At 41.1% G+C, this 16,821-nt stretch overlaps 1 protein-coding gene across 2 annotated transcripts in view; it reads right to left on the bottom strand.

The window, feature by feature from the left end:
- Nucleotides 1–14,388: 14,388 nt before the first annotated feature.
- Nucleotides 14,389–16,821, bottom strand: part of BVES (blood vessel epicardial substance) — a 79,377-nt gene continuing 76,944 nt past the window's right edge. Inside the window, exon 8 of one of the 2 annotated variants that reach the window (XM_006839968.1) lies at nucleotides 14,389–14,767. In XM_006839968.1, coding sequence (XP_006840031.1) covers nucleotides 14,643–14,767 — 125 coding nt within the window. In that variant the 3' untranslated portion in view covers nucleotides 14,389–14,642. The remainder of the gene's footprint in view (nucleotides 14,768–16,821) is intronic. The other variant, XM_006839969.1, reaches the window with a different exon arrangement.

Here is a 16,821-nt window from a genome sequence, read left to right as displayed (position 1 = left end):
CTTCCCCTTATTGGTGACTAACATGGTCACCAGCCAGACCACATGCCTGCTCATGTATTCCCCTTGAGTCTTAGTCTTTGAAGGGATTTTGCTCTGAGGTGACCTGACCACTTGCTTTGATGGCTCCTAAGTGAACAGCTTTCTTGCTCTTGTAGACAAAGCAACTAATTTTTAAAAACAAAATCTAACTTTGATCATCATATATTTTCTTACTATAGAGATTTTGGTAAATGCACACACACATACAGAAGCCCACAGCCATCATATCAATTCCCACTCATAGTGACCTTGTAGGACAGGGCAGAACTACTCCTCAGGCTTTCCATGACTTTATGGAAGCAGACAGCCTCATCTTTCTTCCAGAGTGACTGGTGGGTTTGAACTGCTGACCCTGTGGTTAGCAGCCCAACTCAAAACCCACTGTGCCACTAGGCTCCACCTTGAAAAATACTGAGGAAGGACTGAAATGTAAGACGCTGTAGTTGAAGCATTCTGGAGGTGCAGTCCTCATTGTATTTTCTTCTTGTTGTTGTTGTTAGGTGCTGTCGAGTTGGTTCCGACTCATAGCGACCCTATGCACAACAGAACAAAACACTGCTGGATTCTGCGCCATCTCACAATTGTTCTTAAGCTTGAGCCCATTGCTGCTGACAATCCATCTTGTTGAGGGTCTTGTTCTTTTTTTTACTGACGCTCCATTACCAAACATGATGTCTTTGTCCAGGGACTGATCCCTCCTGATATTATGTCTGAAATATGAGAGACAAAGTCTCTATCCTTTGGCTGTACTCCTTCCAACACAGATTTGATTGTTTTTCTGGCAGTCCATGGTGCTTTCAACATCCTCCATAACATCAGAACTCAAATGCATCAATTCTTCTATCCGTATTTATTGTCCAACTTTTACATGCATGAGGCAGTTGAAAATATCATGGCTTGGGTCAGGCGTACCTTAATCTTCAAATTGATGTTTGCTCTTGAACACATTAAAGAGGTCTTGTGCAGATTTGCTGAATGCAATATGTTGTTTGGTTTCATGAGTGTTGATTGTGGATCCAAGCAAAATGAAGTCTGTTTTCTTAGGTGGAGCTTTTGTTTGTTAATATTATACAACATTAATGGGAAAACATCAGATTCTAAGGGAAAATGTCACTTAGAACAAAATGATTGGAGGTGACCCTGGAATGTCATCTTTCTGTCTTCATCTAAGATCAAACTCGACCATCCTATATGGCTATTTCCAAATTCTGCAGGAAAAAATTCAACATGTTCCAATACAACCAACAACCCAACCCCAAACAACCCAATACAAAACAAACAAGCAGTAAAAGCCTATGGGCTGATGGTGAGTGGAAGAGGAGGAAAGACAGCAATGAAAAAATGGGCTGAGTTCAACCACATTCCACAGACTCCCGTTGACCTGGAGATGAGAGAGAGAAGAGGAAGGGCTCATTGGTCCAAAGTGTGGTGAGACCTGGGGACACCCGAGTCCATGGACAAGGACATGGCCACAGAGGGCTAGAGCTGAGAGTGAAGCATCCAGCTGATATGGAGTGAGAGGAGGTGCACGAGAACACCCAAAGTTGCAGATAGTACCCATTTGACCTAGCCTTGATGGCTTGATAATCAGAACTCTACAGGAGGAAGATTAAAAAAAAAAAATTTTTTTTTTTTTGGAAAAAGGAAACATGGGTAAATTGCTACAATTTGATGAACCTGACCTATACTCATGGAAAAAGTAACTCTAAATACCAACAGAGAGGGGAGAACTCCTCACATCAAGTATTTGTACACAGGTAGCGATGGGCAACTTAGACATTGGCTACCTAAAATAAGGGGGTGATAAAGGCACGAAGTGACTGGCTTAACAAGGTGTCAGGGGGGAGTTTAGTTTAATCGTGTGTGGGGGAAGAAAGGGTCACCACTGAATATGTTTTATTTTGTCTAGATGGGTCTGGTTAAAAGAGATGAGGATAGAATCTTATGATTCAATAGTGAGTAATTGTTACCATGACTAATTGCGACTGACACAATTGTAAAGGCAGAAGTTCCGTAACAAAAGCTTAATCTTACAGTTCAGAAACAGAGGACTCTAGGACCATCAAGGAGAAGAAGAGCACAGGCAGAATGTGAGACCTTATCCAGAGAAGCAATGATACCAGAGATGGAGGCAGAGATGGTGACATGGAGAGAGGAAGCAGCTGAGGATTCCAGGTTCATGGAAAGAGAGGGGCTGAGAGCTGGCAACCAGGAGGCAGACTTGCAGAATGTGCCCTTCGGAGGTGTAAATTATTATATATGCCTGACTGTTTAAAAAAAAAAAAAAGAGCTAAAGTGAATAGAGAGAAATACTGTTAACTGATGGTATATGGAGGGGATTATAATCATTGTAATGAAACAAGGTGTATGATTTGTTGAATGTAAAACTGATGATCTGCCCTGTATACTTTCAGTCAATCCACAATAAAAACCTTAAAATAAATAAATAAATAAATAAATAAAAATGTAAACTTTCCTTAAAACAAAAACAAAACTGTGGGCTGAGGTCAGAATTATTAGTGTGACCCCATTTGGGACTGCAATATTGACAACATACCGTGCTCCTTTTTAATTAAAAAGTATTTCCTAGTGGAATACTGTCTCAACTAAAATTTCCATCAGGGCTTATGTTAGAGATGACCTAAGTCACATAACGAAATCTAAATATTATATCCTGACATCACTCATTTTATAATGTGTCTTTGCAATTAATTGTAAACATTCCATATGATTAAGGCAAGAGTCTCAGTTCTAAAAACTTGTAGAATTAATTTATTAATTCTGTAATTAAGGATTATATTGTATTCCAGTAGCTGTCTGATACCACTAGAGGGCACTCCATATTGAAATAAATATTTTCCATTGTCATGTAGCCATTATTTGAATTTTTGAACATTTCATATGACTGATAAACTTATCTAGGAAAACTTCTGATGAAGATATGTGTAGTTAGGATTGATAAAGTACTGGGGGTTCTCTGCTGCTGTGAGGATTTCAGCAGAAGACAGAGGCTATCAATGTGGAATTCACAACGCTGAAGGGTGATTTTCTAGAACAAAGTACTTATATGAGTATTTCCAGGTCTTCTTGTGACAAGACAATTCAACGTTGTAAACATCCATATTGCATTAAATACTCATGTGACTAGTCACCAGTTGCCTATAGAGTCAGTTCCAATTCCTTGTGACCGCTTGTGTTTCTGAGTAGAACTATGGTCCATAGGGTTTTCAATGGCTGATTTTTCAAAAGCCTGTCTTCCCAGGTGCCTCTGGGTGGACTCCAACTGCCAACCTCTTAGTTAGCAGTCAAGCGTGTTAACTGTTTACACCACCTAGAGGCTCCACAGTACGTCATTGTTAGTTGCCATAGAGTGGATTTTGGACTCACGGCAGCCCCATGTATGCAGAGCAAAAGTACTCCATAGGGTTTTCAAGGCTGTGATCTTCCAGAAACACATTGCCAGGTCTCACTTTCAAGGTGCCTCTAGGTGCTTTGAATGATCAAACTTTTGGCTACTAGCTGAATGCTTAACCATTCGCACTACGTTGGGACTCTTCCATGTTGCAGTGTACCCCATTAATTCCTCGTACATCTTTCAACCAATAAGAAAGACAAGATTACTAAAATTCTTGGTAGGCATTTCATTACTTAAAACGTTTAATACTGTTCTTACTTAGGTATCATGCTAGATCTGTTCATGTTCCCATTATCTCAGAGGAAATGATCTTTTTAAAATGCTCAAGCTACCATGCCCTGGTCTTATCCTACAGCACCACGCCAAGACTCCAAAATGTAATTAGGACCCTACATTTTCAAGTGAACTCAGATAATTTTAAGGATTTTAACTGTTTTTCTAAATAATGTCTGCACATAAAAAAAGTCTAAAAATATAAAGATGTAAATATCGTTTTCTCTTCAGCATACACATGCCTTGAAAACCTATGTAGAGAAAGTGAGATGAAGTTTGTGCAGACAGCTGCAGATTTGCCACCAAAAAGGATTTGCAAGAATAATAACAGTGAAGTGAGCAGACATGGTAGGTTGAAAGATGTGGGATGGAATCCTGTCTCTTTTACTAGTTGGGTTGTCTTGGCAAACATCAATTTAAATGATCCTCAGTTTTGTTTTGAATCTGTACAGTGGTGATTCTAACAACTACTTTGAAAGATTGTTGTGGTTCAATAGTGAATGACTGCTATCAGGACTGACTGAGTGTTGGAAAGGTAAAGGTAGATGTTTTGTAACAAAAGGAGGGGAGTGGTTGATTTTGCAGTTCAGGAGCGGAGGTCCCTGGAACCATCAAGGGAGAAGAGCGGAGTGTGGAACCCTATCCAGAGAAGCAGTGACACCAGAGATGGAGGCAGAGGCGATGACATGGAGAGATGGAGCTTCTGTGGACTTTAGACCCAGAGAGTGTGCTGATGGCCGGTGGGTAGGGGTGGGGGTGGGGCAGGCTTGCAGGGTGTACCTTTTGGTCATTTGATGATGTATGCAGAGATTATAATTGCAATGAAACAAAATAAGATAGGATGAATGTAAAGCTAATGTTCTCCTATGTAAACTGTCACATAATTCACAATAAAAACTTAAAAAAAAAAACCCTAAATAAGGTCGTTCATGAGTCAGAACTGACTCCACAGCATGCAATAATAATGACGCAATTGAAAATACCATGGCTTAGGGTGGGCACACCTTAGTCCTCAAAGTGACATCTTTGCTTTTAAACACTTTAAGGAGCTCTTTTGCAGCAGATTTGTCCAGTGGAATACATGATTTAATTTCTTGACTGCTGGAGCCAAGGATATACTTTACTTCTATTTTGTGAACAGTGAAGCCAGCCAGGTTTCGGAAGTTGGGCCTGCGGCTCACAGGTTATCCGTATGAGCTTCATTTTAGCTTTCAGCTCTGCCTTACTATGTATGTCTCTCCCCTCATTCATTAGCCTCCACCCCTTGTTGTGTTGCAAAACTGCCATATACAGCACCCATCTCAGAAAACAGCACAAATGCATGTACTCACCAACACATGAGTAGTTCTGTACATTCTCATCATTTACAGATAAATACGAAGAATTAACTGAATATTTAGTATTTCCCCCTGTAAGGTTTCCTTCTTCCTAGAAGAACAGTCTCATAGTTATATGGCTCTGCTGGCCTGTCACTAAAGAAATAACTGTGTAAAATCCTGAGTCCCAGCTCCTCATTCCTCAGGGAGCAGGTCTGCAGATATAAACCATGCAGCAGAAGGCAGAGTGTGACATTTCAGTTGGGGGTGTAGGAGTTTACATGGAAGCATTGCTGTACAGGAAAGCACAGGCATTTCAGGCTGAAGCGAGCTACTGTATGATGAGTTTCGGAATGGCAAGCAGTCTCCACTTCAGAGAAGAGCTACAGAGACAAGCAGAAGCAGAGCCCCTCCCCCCTGCCCCACCCCCGACACTGGGAGAGCTCAGTGGGACCAGTCAGTGGGGAGGGCAATGAAGGTGACAGGTGAACAGTAGCAGTTTTCAATTTTTTTTTTGGTCTCAGGTCCCATGTACATGTTTCACAATTAGGAAGCCAAGAGTTTTGTTAATGTGAATGATATCTATCAATATTTACTGTACTAGAAACAAAATTTAAACTAAGACAGTAAAAATATGTATTATTTCACTTAAAATAACAATAGGAAACACATCACATGTTAAATGACATTTTTCTCAAACAGTAATTACTTTCCCAAACTAAAACAATAAAACAGTAAAAAGAGTGCCATTGCTTTATGCTTTTACAAATGTTTTTAGTCTGGTTAATAAACGACAGATACTCTAATTGTTTTCTGAATTCAGTCTGTGCTGTATGTTGTTTTGCTTGAATATACAAAGAAAATCTGGCCTCATACACATAGGTACTTGGAAAAGGGAGAACAAACTGTTTTAATAGATTATAGAAATAATCTTAACTCTTCTTGATACTACACCGAAACAAGTGATTGTTTGTTAAAGGCTAGTTGTAATGTGGAATCCACATCAATAACCTTTCAGTGCTGTTACATCATTGCAAGCTCACGCAATGGAACTTGCATTTAAAATGGCTTTTACACTTACTTACATGATTTTGCCACATCATGCGTTGGTCATTTAGAAATATTGATTCACTGGACTATGCAGATCTTCTAAACATTGATGCTTTTCAAAATAAAAGATCAAGAAGTAACATTCATTAATTTTAAATAAGAGCCACTTACCTTATCAGAAAAATTTCTATGAATTAGGAAATGGTCAAGATAATAATGGCAGGTGCTAGTTTTCCAAAATTTCAAATTAAAATTTTATCATTGGCAGCAAATATTGTAGTTTTTTCCCCTAAGAATGAAAAGCATACTTCAGAAAATTTTGTCAAATATCCCAGTTCCCCAAGCCACAATTTGCTCATCATTTTTCTAAGTCTGAATTATGTTCTACAAAACATGTTACCTGGTATAGCTCAAAAATACTCACTATGAAATGGTCTATCATTCAAAATCAAAAGGCAGCATGTACCTAGGGACAAAGCTGAGCAGGGATAGAGAAGTGAGTAGAATGCAAACAGGAACCCCAGGAAGGAAGCAGGGTAATTGTTGTTGCATGGAGGGTCTTGTACACACGGAGATGAAACAAAGTGTATGATTGGTTGAATATAAAGCTGATAATCTTGTCTGTAACCCTTCACTCAATTCACAAGAAAAAGTTAAAATAAAATAAAACCAACCAACAAATTTATAAAACCACAAATGCTTTCCTTACAGGCAACCATTATACTTGGTTATACATTGGATATGTGCTTCCTATTTTATCATGCAGAAACTTTTACTAAAGATGATTTAAAAAAAAAGTAAGATGTTATGTACAGTCAAGATTTAATAAAATGAATGATTTGCATTATTCCATCCAGAACATTCTTTAAGAGTTCTGCTTTTTATTGAACATGTTACAAAACAATGTCGAAAAGACAGAAGCCCGTGTCATCAGCAGCCTCTTCAGGATCCATTTTCCTTTGCTTACACTTTTCTTCTCCTCAGCTGGAGCTCTGGTAGCGTAGTAGTTACGAATCGGCTGCTAACCTCAAGGTCAGCAGTTCGAAACTACCAGCGGTTCCGCGGGAGAAAGATGAGGCTTTCTGCTCCCGTAAAGATTTGCAGCCTCAGAAACCCTGTGCAGGGTCGCTATGAGTCGGAACTGACTCCACAGTACTTACCAACAATAGCTGGCTCAGCCGTGGTGGAGGAGGCAGGACCTGCTGGTGCGGTGCCTGCAGCTGGGGCAAGTCCACCAGCTCCTATATTGCAGATGAGTCTACTGATGTTGTCATTGGACAGGGCCTTTGTGAACAAGCGAGGTCAGAAAGTACAACATTCGCACCAGCTCCCTTAATGATCTTGTCCACCGTGACAGTCACTGGCTTATTCGTGCGGTATGAGGGCCAAGCAGATGTAGGGGAACTTGGAGACTGAGACAATGGTGCAGGAGTGTTGGGCTGGCGGCTGCCGAGAGAGAGGTGCTAGTTGCTGATGAAGTGAGATAGCTGTGTTTGAACTGCCAACCTGTTGATTAGCAACCTGATGCTTAACCCACTGTGCCTGCATGTCTCCATGAGAAGGGCAAAAAAAAAAAAGAACAAATCCGTCCTGGAAAATCTGTCTGCAGATGAAGTAACAACTACAATGCTCCTTACATGCAAAGATGATAAGACTTCATCTCTCATATACTTCAGACATTTTATCAGGAGGGACCAGTCCCTGGAGAAGAACCTCATGCTTTGTAAATTGGAGGGTCAGCAAAAAATAGGTAGACCCCCGATGAGATGGGCTGACACAGTAACTGCAACAATGTGCTTAGCATAATGATTGAGGCTGGCACTGAACCAACTGAGCGTGTTCCATTGTATTGACCATAGGGTCATTATGAGTTGAATCTGACTTGATAGCACCTAACAAGTACAGTTATTATGAAAATAGTAACTTTGATCTCATAGGCCCTGAAAGGGATTTTAGGCACTCTAAGGAGTCCTGGAATTGCTGAGTCTTTCTCGTGCTGCAGGAGAAAGATGAGGCTTTCTGCTCCTGTAAAGATTTACAGCCTCGGAAACCCTGTGCAGGGTCGCTATGAGTCAGAACTGACTCCACAGCATATAACAAGAAGAAAGAGTCCTGGTATGGCGCTGTGGGTTAATGCGCCAGACTGCAAAGCTGTTCCAACTGCAAGGTCAGTGGCTCAAGCTCACCAGCTGCTCCTCAGAAACCCTATACAGAATCGCTATGGGTCGGAACTGACTCGATGACACTTAACAACAAGGATCTGTGGACCACCTTCTAGAACCATTACCTTGTAACGTAGTAGTTACAAATCGGGCTGTGAACCGCAAGGTCAGCGGTTCAAAACTACCAGCCATTCCACGGGAGAAAGATGAGGCTTTCTGCTCCTGTAAAGATTTACAGCTTCGGAAACCCTGTACAAGGTCGCTATGGGTCAGAATCGACTCCACGGCACACCACCACCACCACCACCTTGTTGTTATGGTGCAGCAGAATGGGTATGCAGATCTCCCCCCTCCCCCCCCCCCACACACACACATTTTTTAATTTGGTATTGTTTGACTCATGTTTAGAAAAGAAATTTAATCACACGGGCATTACTCCAAGTGTGTGCTTTGATAATGCAAAACAAAATCTCTTTAAAGTGCCTTTATACTTTCAGCAATTCCACTTCCAAGCTTTTTTTTCTTACTAACTACAGAAAGCAGCCTAGTGTGGTGCTGTAGAATAAAGTACTGGACCGCAAGGTCAATTTGAACCACAAGGTCAGCAGTTCAAACTCACCAGCTGCTCCTTGGAAATTCTGCACACTGCTGCTATGCATTGGAACTGACTTGATAATACTTAACAACAACAGCGCTAACAGTAAAGACATGTTGAACTTTAAATCTTCATTTCAGCCTTATTTGTAATATTGGAAAACTGAAAACCACTTAAAAATTCAACAGTAGAGCATTGGCTATATTATGGGGTGCATCCAAACAGTGGAACACACGTGTGAGGTTTAGAAAAGTATTTAGTGCATATGAAGATACCAGTGACTTAGAATTAAAAAAAAAAAAAGCAGGCTGTCAAACCAAGTGAGCATTATTTTTTTAAAGGAGCCAATTAAATTTAGCCAACCAAATAGTGTGTATCTTTGGATGGTGGATTTTTAATTACTGTTTTCATTTACATTATCTCATATTTCCAAGTGTTCTAAGATGGGACATCTATCTACATAGCTACCTACCTGTTTGCTTACACACATGCATACAATAAATATTATTAACAAACGGTTAAAAGAGGTGGATGGCTACTCATTTGCTACCCATGCTAGAGAGTAAGATCCCCTAAGAACTTGATTGAACCTCAGCATAGTGATCCTGCTTGGTCACCTTAGAGCAGGTGGTGGGCCGGCAACGTCGGGCGCATGGGGTCCCCAGCTGATCTCCTCCCTCCCTGCCTTCCTCGGATGGCGGCTGTTTATGCTGGACATGTGGCCAGAGACGGGTAAGGATCACGTGGAACCTCGGCTACTTAAGACAGAGACATTGCCATGCTGCAATGAGTCTCAATGACTGGTAAGACTGAGGAATTTGCACTGACCACCTAAGACAGGCAGCGTACCTTAAACAATCAATAAATAAGGAGGATTCAGATGCAGACAGTACAGACCCGGTCAGGAGGCCAAGCCCCTGTGGGCCCAAGCATTGTTGACCGTCCAAACCATAGGCTCTGAGGATCAGACTCTAGCCACCTAGTAGACATAGCAAACTGTCCCTCATCTGATTATTCAGTAATGTTTGTTAGTAATCTCATACGTGAGCCCTGGATATCCACAGACAAATGTAAAAACCTTCCCTAAAAGCCGAGACTGTAAATTCCAAAAAGCCAAGTCCCCCCCCATCCAAAAAAAAAAAAAAAAGCTAAAGAGGATAGAGAGAAACACTGTACACTGATGATATATGGTGGGGATAATAATCAATGTAATGAAACAAGCTATATGAATGGCTGAATGTGAAGCTGATGATGTGCCCTGTAAACTTTCACTCAATGCAAAAAAAAACATTTAATTAAAAAAAAAAAAGAGGTGGAGAGTGAGTCGTGGCACATATCCTTGTTTAGTGTGGTTTTCCCGGTCTGAAGAAAATTCACCTTATTCTTCTGCTGGCAGCTGCTACTTGCAAACAGATCTTAGGCCCCACCCACCCTGACTTGGGCCCTCTCAACTAAGTGGTCAGGGCAGCTCCAGGCTGAGTCCCATAGAAAGAACTTGCCTGCAAAGGTTATTTGCTCTCCAGGAAAAAGAGAGCTTGACAACAAGCCCCCTCTGCACTCTGAACCAACAGCCCCCCTCAATCCTCCCAGGCAGAAGCAGTCCTACCCGCTGCCTATAGCAGAGAAGACTCCAGGTTCCAAACTTTCCACTCCATTCCTCTGAACCTTCTTCTATTACGGGGTTTCCTTTCTCTGGACCTCTGGAAATGGAGTTACATACAGCAAATCAACTAGAGGAATGGAATAAAAAATAGATGCATTTTCTAAAGAAATTTATTTGACCAAATGACAATGCATGAGGTTATTTTAAACTATAAGGCTCTATTCAGACAAAATGTATCTTTATTATAAAGTAAATGTTGTCAATGTAAATGGCACCTAAAATCAGAGAATGAAATGCCTATGAATTGTGTGTCTGTATGAAGCACTCATTAAATCCTTAAATTCACTGGGTGCATTATATTTTAAAAACTAGGTTGTAAGCTAACAGAAATATATGTAAATAGTAGTTGAAATCAGGTTTCTTAAATTTGTGACCCCTACAATAATCAGGTACTTTAGGGGTGCTGTGACAATCAGTGAGGAAAAGCATCAATCCCAAATGAGCAGAACCCAAGAAGAGAAACGACGCCTCAGTCCTGAGATTCCTACACAGCATCCTGCCATTCCAAATCGTCAGGAATTTTAAATGAGGACGTAGACATTTCTAATCACTCTAGTTGGGAATCAGAAAAAACGACGCTTGGAATCCAGGGTTAAGAGGAGGGCGGGGAGGAGAAACCAAGGCAGAACAGAGTCAGCGGTTTCTGTAGAGCAGCTTTAGGAATGACCAAAGAAGCAGAGCAAAACAGCAGGTGGATCTTTGGAGCAGCACCCCAAGGTCTGCAGTGAGAATGGGACCGACGTGTTTCCACTACACATCAACACGAATCTTCAGCTGAGGGTGAAGTCCCTACCTGACCACACTAGGGACACAAGGCGAAGTACTCAGCTTTCCCCACAGGTTTTTCCAGCATCCAAGTGACTCTGTTTGGGGGTCCATGATGAAGCCTGGGAGACAGGAGTCAGCAGCTCCTAGTCACAAGATCAAAAAAGGTTCAGACTTGTAAGAGAATGAGACAGAAAGATACATCTCCTTAGTGCCCAGACAGCTGACAGCAAACCACACAGGTATCCAATGATCAAAGTAAGGGCTAAGGAGAAATCGGCAAAAGAAAGAAAAAAAAAAAAAAATCATTGTAGAGCATATTACTAATGTAAGAGAAATATTGTTGAGAATCTATTTAGTATGCTATTATTTTGATAAATATAAATATTTATGAGTGCTTTCAAGTTAATACAAGCAAAAAAAAATGTTTCATTAAAAATGTTCCATTAAAAATGTTCCACTCCAGATTTCCACAACTGACTTGATGTGGATTTGGGGATTTGGGTCACAAAAGAAATGTTTTTGCAGACACTTTTCTGAATCCTGATCAAACAGCTAAGTGGATGCACAAAAACACAGGAAGAAAAAGAAAAAAGACACAGGAAGAGTCTTATTTGAGCAAACATTTTTTTTTTAATCTATGTGCTTATGTGTTACACAAAGATATACTTGTTCATTTGTACGAGTGAATTTTAAGTCATCCCTAGGAGATCTGACACTTAAAACTCTTGGTTCCTTATCTGCTCTTTTGCTATCAGGTCTATGTGGGAGGGCTATTCAATGGCTTGTGGCTCCTTTGCTCCTAGTCTCCTTGTCGCTCTTAGAGGTGTATGTGCATTTAAAAATAGTTTCATGTTTCCCCTTCAGGCAAAATGGCTCGTTTAAGATTCCTAATCTAGAGAATACAATCTTCACTGATCCACAAACGTGTTTTAATAAACAGTGAGTGATTTTATATCACTTAAAAGGAGCTCTGGTAGCGTAGTGGTTACGAATCGGGCTGCGAACCTTAAGGTCAGCGGTTCGAAACTACCAGTCGCTCTGCGGGAGAAAGATGAGGCTTTCTACTCCCGTAAAGATTTACACCCTCGGAAACCCTGTACAGGGTCGCTATGGGTCGGACCCGACTCGATGGCACTTAACAACAACAACAACAATTTTAGCAGTATGCTTTTAAGACAGGTTTGTTCCTACCTAGCATTACAGGAAAGAACCTTAAACATATCCAAGTTGGTTATTACAGATGGACTTCTCTGTTGTGTGGGATTGATAAAGTGAAGGGACCCTGAAGAGGGGACAAAGTAAGAGAACTTCAAGGCTCTGTGGATCCACAGAACATTACTATGCCTGGTCTCAGCAGAATCTAAAATTCCTGTCTAATCAGTAGGGATGCGATACCTAATTACTGTATAGCACGTTTTGGCAAATTAGTCTTCTGCATCTGCAAACTAAATGAACTACATGGTCTTACTTCAATGGTAAAAGAAAAACTGTATCCACACAGTTAAATTGTAGTTAATCCTGTGACTGGGTACACAAAGAGATCATGCAACCTAATTGGTGTTATTAACTGTGTTCGAGTCATTTCTGACTCATAGTCACCCTGTATAGGGTTTCCAAGGAGTGGATGCTAAGTTAAACTGCCGACCTTGCAGTTCAAACTGACCTTGCGGTCCAGCGCATTAACCCGCAGGCACTCCTTGGAAATAAGGCTAAGTCATTTATGTTTGTTTCACTTTTTCACAACATTCGATGTCAGGAGCTGGATTCCCAATTTTCTGTAAATTTTCTCGATGAGTGGCCTCACATGTAGATTTAACTCAAGTTAAATTATAAAACTAACTGGCTTGGAATGAATGGATTTTGGAAAACAGGGTAACCTTATATGAACCTATTTCTGTACCTTCTCTAAAATAAATCATCTCTTGGTAAAAGATGTTTCTTTTGGCTCATCGGAAAGTAATTTTATTAGCTATTGAATATAACAGGGGACCATATCAATGTTGCTCCTCAGAAACCCTATACAGGGTCACTATGAGTTGGACCCGACTTGAACGCACTTAACAACAACAACAAAACAATATCAATGTTACTTCTAATGGATGAAACAAAATAAACTTGAATGGGGCACAATATAACATGGCGCATCCAAACCAGGGGCTGCCATAAACTGAGTGATAGAGTCACTCAATCAAGCCAGGTGCCACGGTCACACTGACCAACCACAGGGACAATGTGAGCAAAATGGTGCTCAGCTCGTCACAGTCAAAAACCACTGTTTCCTGCAACATGCTTCTGGTTAGAAGTGAGATCTGGAACCCAGCCTGTCATGGGACCATCCAGGCTGGAGCTCAGAGCATGGCCTCAGTGAATGGTTGGCTCCCCAGAGCCATGCTCACACCAGAGCCCTGGCATTCAGAACCTGGCACACAGTTGAGAGGGGCATCCATGCCTCTGGAGGCACAGGTAAGAAGACTTCAGAATACAAGCCCAAGAATGAAGCACAGGTGTCCATCACCCCACCCTTGTGACACCTGCTTCAGCCACTTGAGTCTCCCGTCTTCTCCAGCCCAAGTAAAAGGTTTCCCACAGCAGTGTGGGCGGGACAAGATGGCTCAAAATCACAAGCAAGTTGTGTTTGGCTGAAGATTGACACTGAGCTTAGAATTGCTTCCATTTGTTATCTCTGCAGCTTCAGGTTTCAGACCAGATTATAAATGGAAGAATATAAGGGTAATGTGAGTAAAGACCAGTGGGCTTTGTTCATTATCAAGCTATCTACAGAATACTCATATACGTAAAGTGATACAGTAAAATAATGCCACTGCCTGGAAGAAAAATAAACATTAGTCAAATCACTTCTTTCTCTAAAATTCCATTAAAAAGATCATTTGAAGAAAGCCTAAGATTCCCTGATTTTTAATATTGCCTCAACCTCAATGTCAAATTTACACTGTTCAGTAAATCCACCAAATGAACAATACCATCATTATAGCCGCCAACAAACTGTGAGGAAAATGAATTACAACTTGAAAAAATAAGTGGAAGACATATACATCAAGAGCACTAACATTTTTCAAGTTAAAAATGATAATATACCTAGAAAATATTGTGAAAATATAGATCTCAAAATAGAGCTACGTTTAGGCAGAAGGCTCAGTAAAATCATTACTTAAGAAGCTGGTCAATAGAAAGGCCAGGCAGAATGACCTTCTCACCTTGACCTTCCCACTCTCCTGCCCTCCCACTCTAGCAGTCTGGATGGACTAAAGCAGAATAACCTAAAACCCATGAAAAAATGCTGGTAGTTTTCAGGATCTCTTCAAGACCCTTTTCATCTTGGCAGCAGGAATCATCTCTCTGATCAAGGTAACCGATGCACTTGAAATGCGTTTGGAAACTCCGGTTCAAAGACCTCATCATCGTCTTCTACTCCTTCCTCTATTGGTTTCATCTTGGCAGAGGCTCGCTGATGTGGGGATGGTACATCTGTCAAAAGTTACAAAAAGAAACCCGCTTAATATGCTACTTACCCTGATACTAGTGTGATGGATCACTTAGAAACTGCAATTGGAAAAGAAAAGGGTAAGGGAAGTCTTAGCTGGTATCAGGAAGGCATCTTCCCCAAACACTGTATTGTCAACCCAGCATTTCAATAAAACAGCAAAGTCAAGAAATGATTCTTGGTTGTGAGGAAACATGCAGAGCTGATGCCACTACATTTGTCTGTCTGGATAACATATAAGCTTCTCAAACATACCCAGCTGTCAGGGACTTACCCTAAAATCTATTTAGGACTCTTAGATGAGTATCATACTGGTGGTGGTGGTTATGTGCTGTTGAATTGGGTTCCGATTCCTAGTGACCTGTATAGGGTTTCTGAGGCTGTAAGTCTTTAACAGAAACAGAAAGCCTCATCTTTCTCCCAAAGATCTGCTGGTGGATTTGAACTGCTGACCTTGCAGTTAGCAGCGCCATACGTAACCTGCTATACTACCAGGCTTCCTAAGATCCCATATTGACTCTAAAAGCCAATTTACTCCAAACTTTCCTAAAGAATAGTTCTTTACAGAACTATGGAACCCAACACTGTCTAATACCACCTAAAAGAACATTTCTTGTTGCCACTGGCCCAATCAACACCTGGACTAATGTTGGATGGGGGGAGAGAGACTCCATACCACCTTCTGGAAGGGAGACAGTTGGAGGAAATACAATCCCAGGTGTAGCAGGGCAAAGTCAGTATCCCCAAAGGAACCAAACCATGATTCAGTCAGTCCCCCACTCACTCAAACATTCACTAACTGCTGACAGAACATTTACTATATAACAGATATTGTGCTTGATGGTGGCACAGTGGGTTAAGGATTGGGCTGCTAACTGATGGGTCGGAGGTTTGAACACATCAGCTGTTTTGAGGAAAAAGATGTGGCAGTCTGCTTCCATAAAGATTTACAGCCCTGGAAACCCTACAGGACAGATATACTTGGTACAATCGGGTCATTTCTGGTGTGGCGCTGTAGGATCAGCACTAGAAATGTGAACCACAGAATAAGTGGTTCAAACCTACCTGCTGCTCCTTGGAAATCCTAACAGGGTTGCTGTGAATCTGAACCAACTTGATGACACTTACCAACAACAACAAAGGGTCACTATGAGTTGGAATCAACAAGACAGCACTGGGTGAATGGGTGTATGTCTGATGTAGAAGAGAACGTTGTTTAAAACAGAGTTGTTTTTAGGTGCCGTCAAGTCAGTAGCAACTCATAGCGACTCTATGCACAACAGAATCAAACACTGCCCGGTCCTGGGCCAACCTCACAATTGTTGCAACACTTCACTCCATTGATGCTGCTACTTTGTCAATCCATCTCACTGGGGTATTTCTCTTTTTCTGTGACCCTCCACCTTACCATTTATGATATATCCTTAACCAGTGACTGGTCCCTCCTGACAATACATCTGAAGTATGAGAGACGACGCATGGCCATCCTGGCCTCCAAGGAGCACTCTGGCTGCACTTCTTCCAACAGATCTGTTCTATGGGAAGCCCATGGCACTTTCAATATTCTCCTCTAACACGGTAACTCAAATGCATCAATTCTTCTACGGTCTTCCTTATTCACTGTCCAGCTTTCAGTTGCATATGAGGTTATTGGAAATACCATGGCTTGCGTCAGGTGTACCTTAGTCCTCAAGCTGACATCTTTGCTCTTCAACACTTTAAAAAGGTCTTGTGCAGCAGATTTGCATAATGTAATACGTCGTTTGATTTCTTGACTGTTGCTTCCAGGAATGTTTATGGTTGGTTCAAGAAGAATGAAGTCCTTGACAACTTCAATCTTTTCTCCTTTGACATGAATGTTGTTTATTGGTCCACTGATGAGGATATTTGTTTTCTTTACATTGAGATGCAATCCACACTGAAAGCTGTGCTCTTTGATCTTCATCAGGAAGTATTTTAAGTCCTCTTCACTTTCAGCAAGCAAGGTTGTATCATCTGCATATCTCAGGTTGTTAATGAGTCTTCCTCCAATCCTGAT

The sequence above is a fragment of the Chrysochloris asiatica genome, unplaced genomic scaffold (genome assembly GCF_000296735.1).
Source record: "Chrysochloris asiatica unplaced genomic scaffold, ChrAsi1.0 scaffold00027, whole genome shotgun sequence".
NCBI classification, from domain to species: Eukaryota; Metazoa; Chordata; class Mammalia; order Afrosoricida; family Chrysochloridae; genus Chrysochloris; species Chrysochloris asiatica.
The sequence above is the reverse complement of the archived record's forward strand: the minus strand, read 5'-3'. Positions and strand labels throughout refer to the sequence as shown.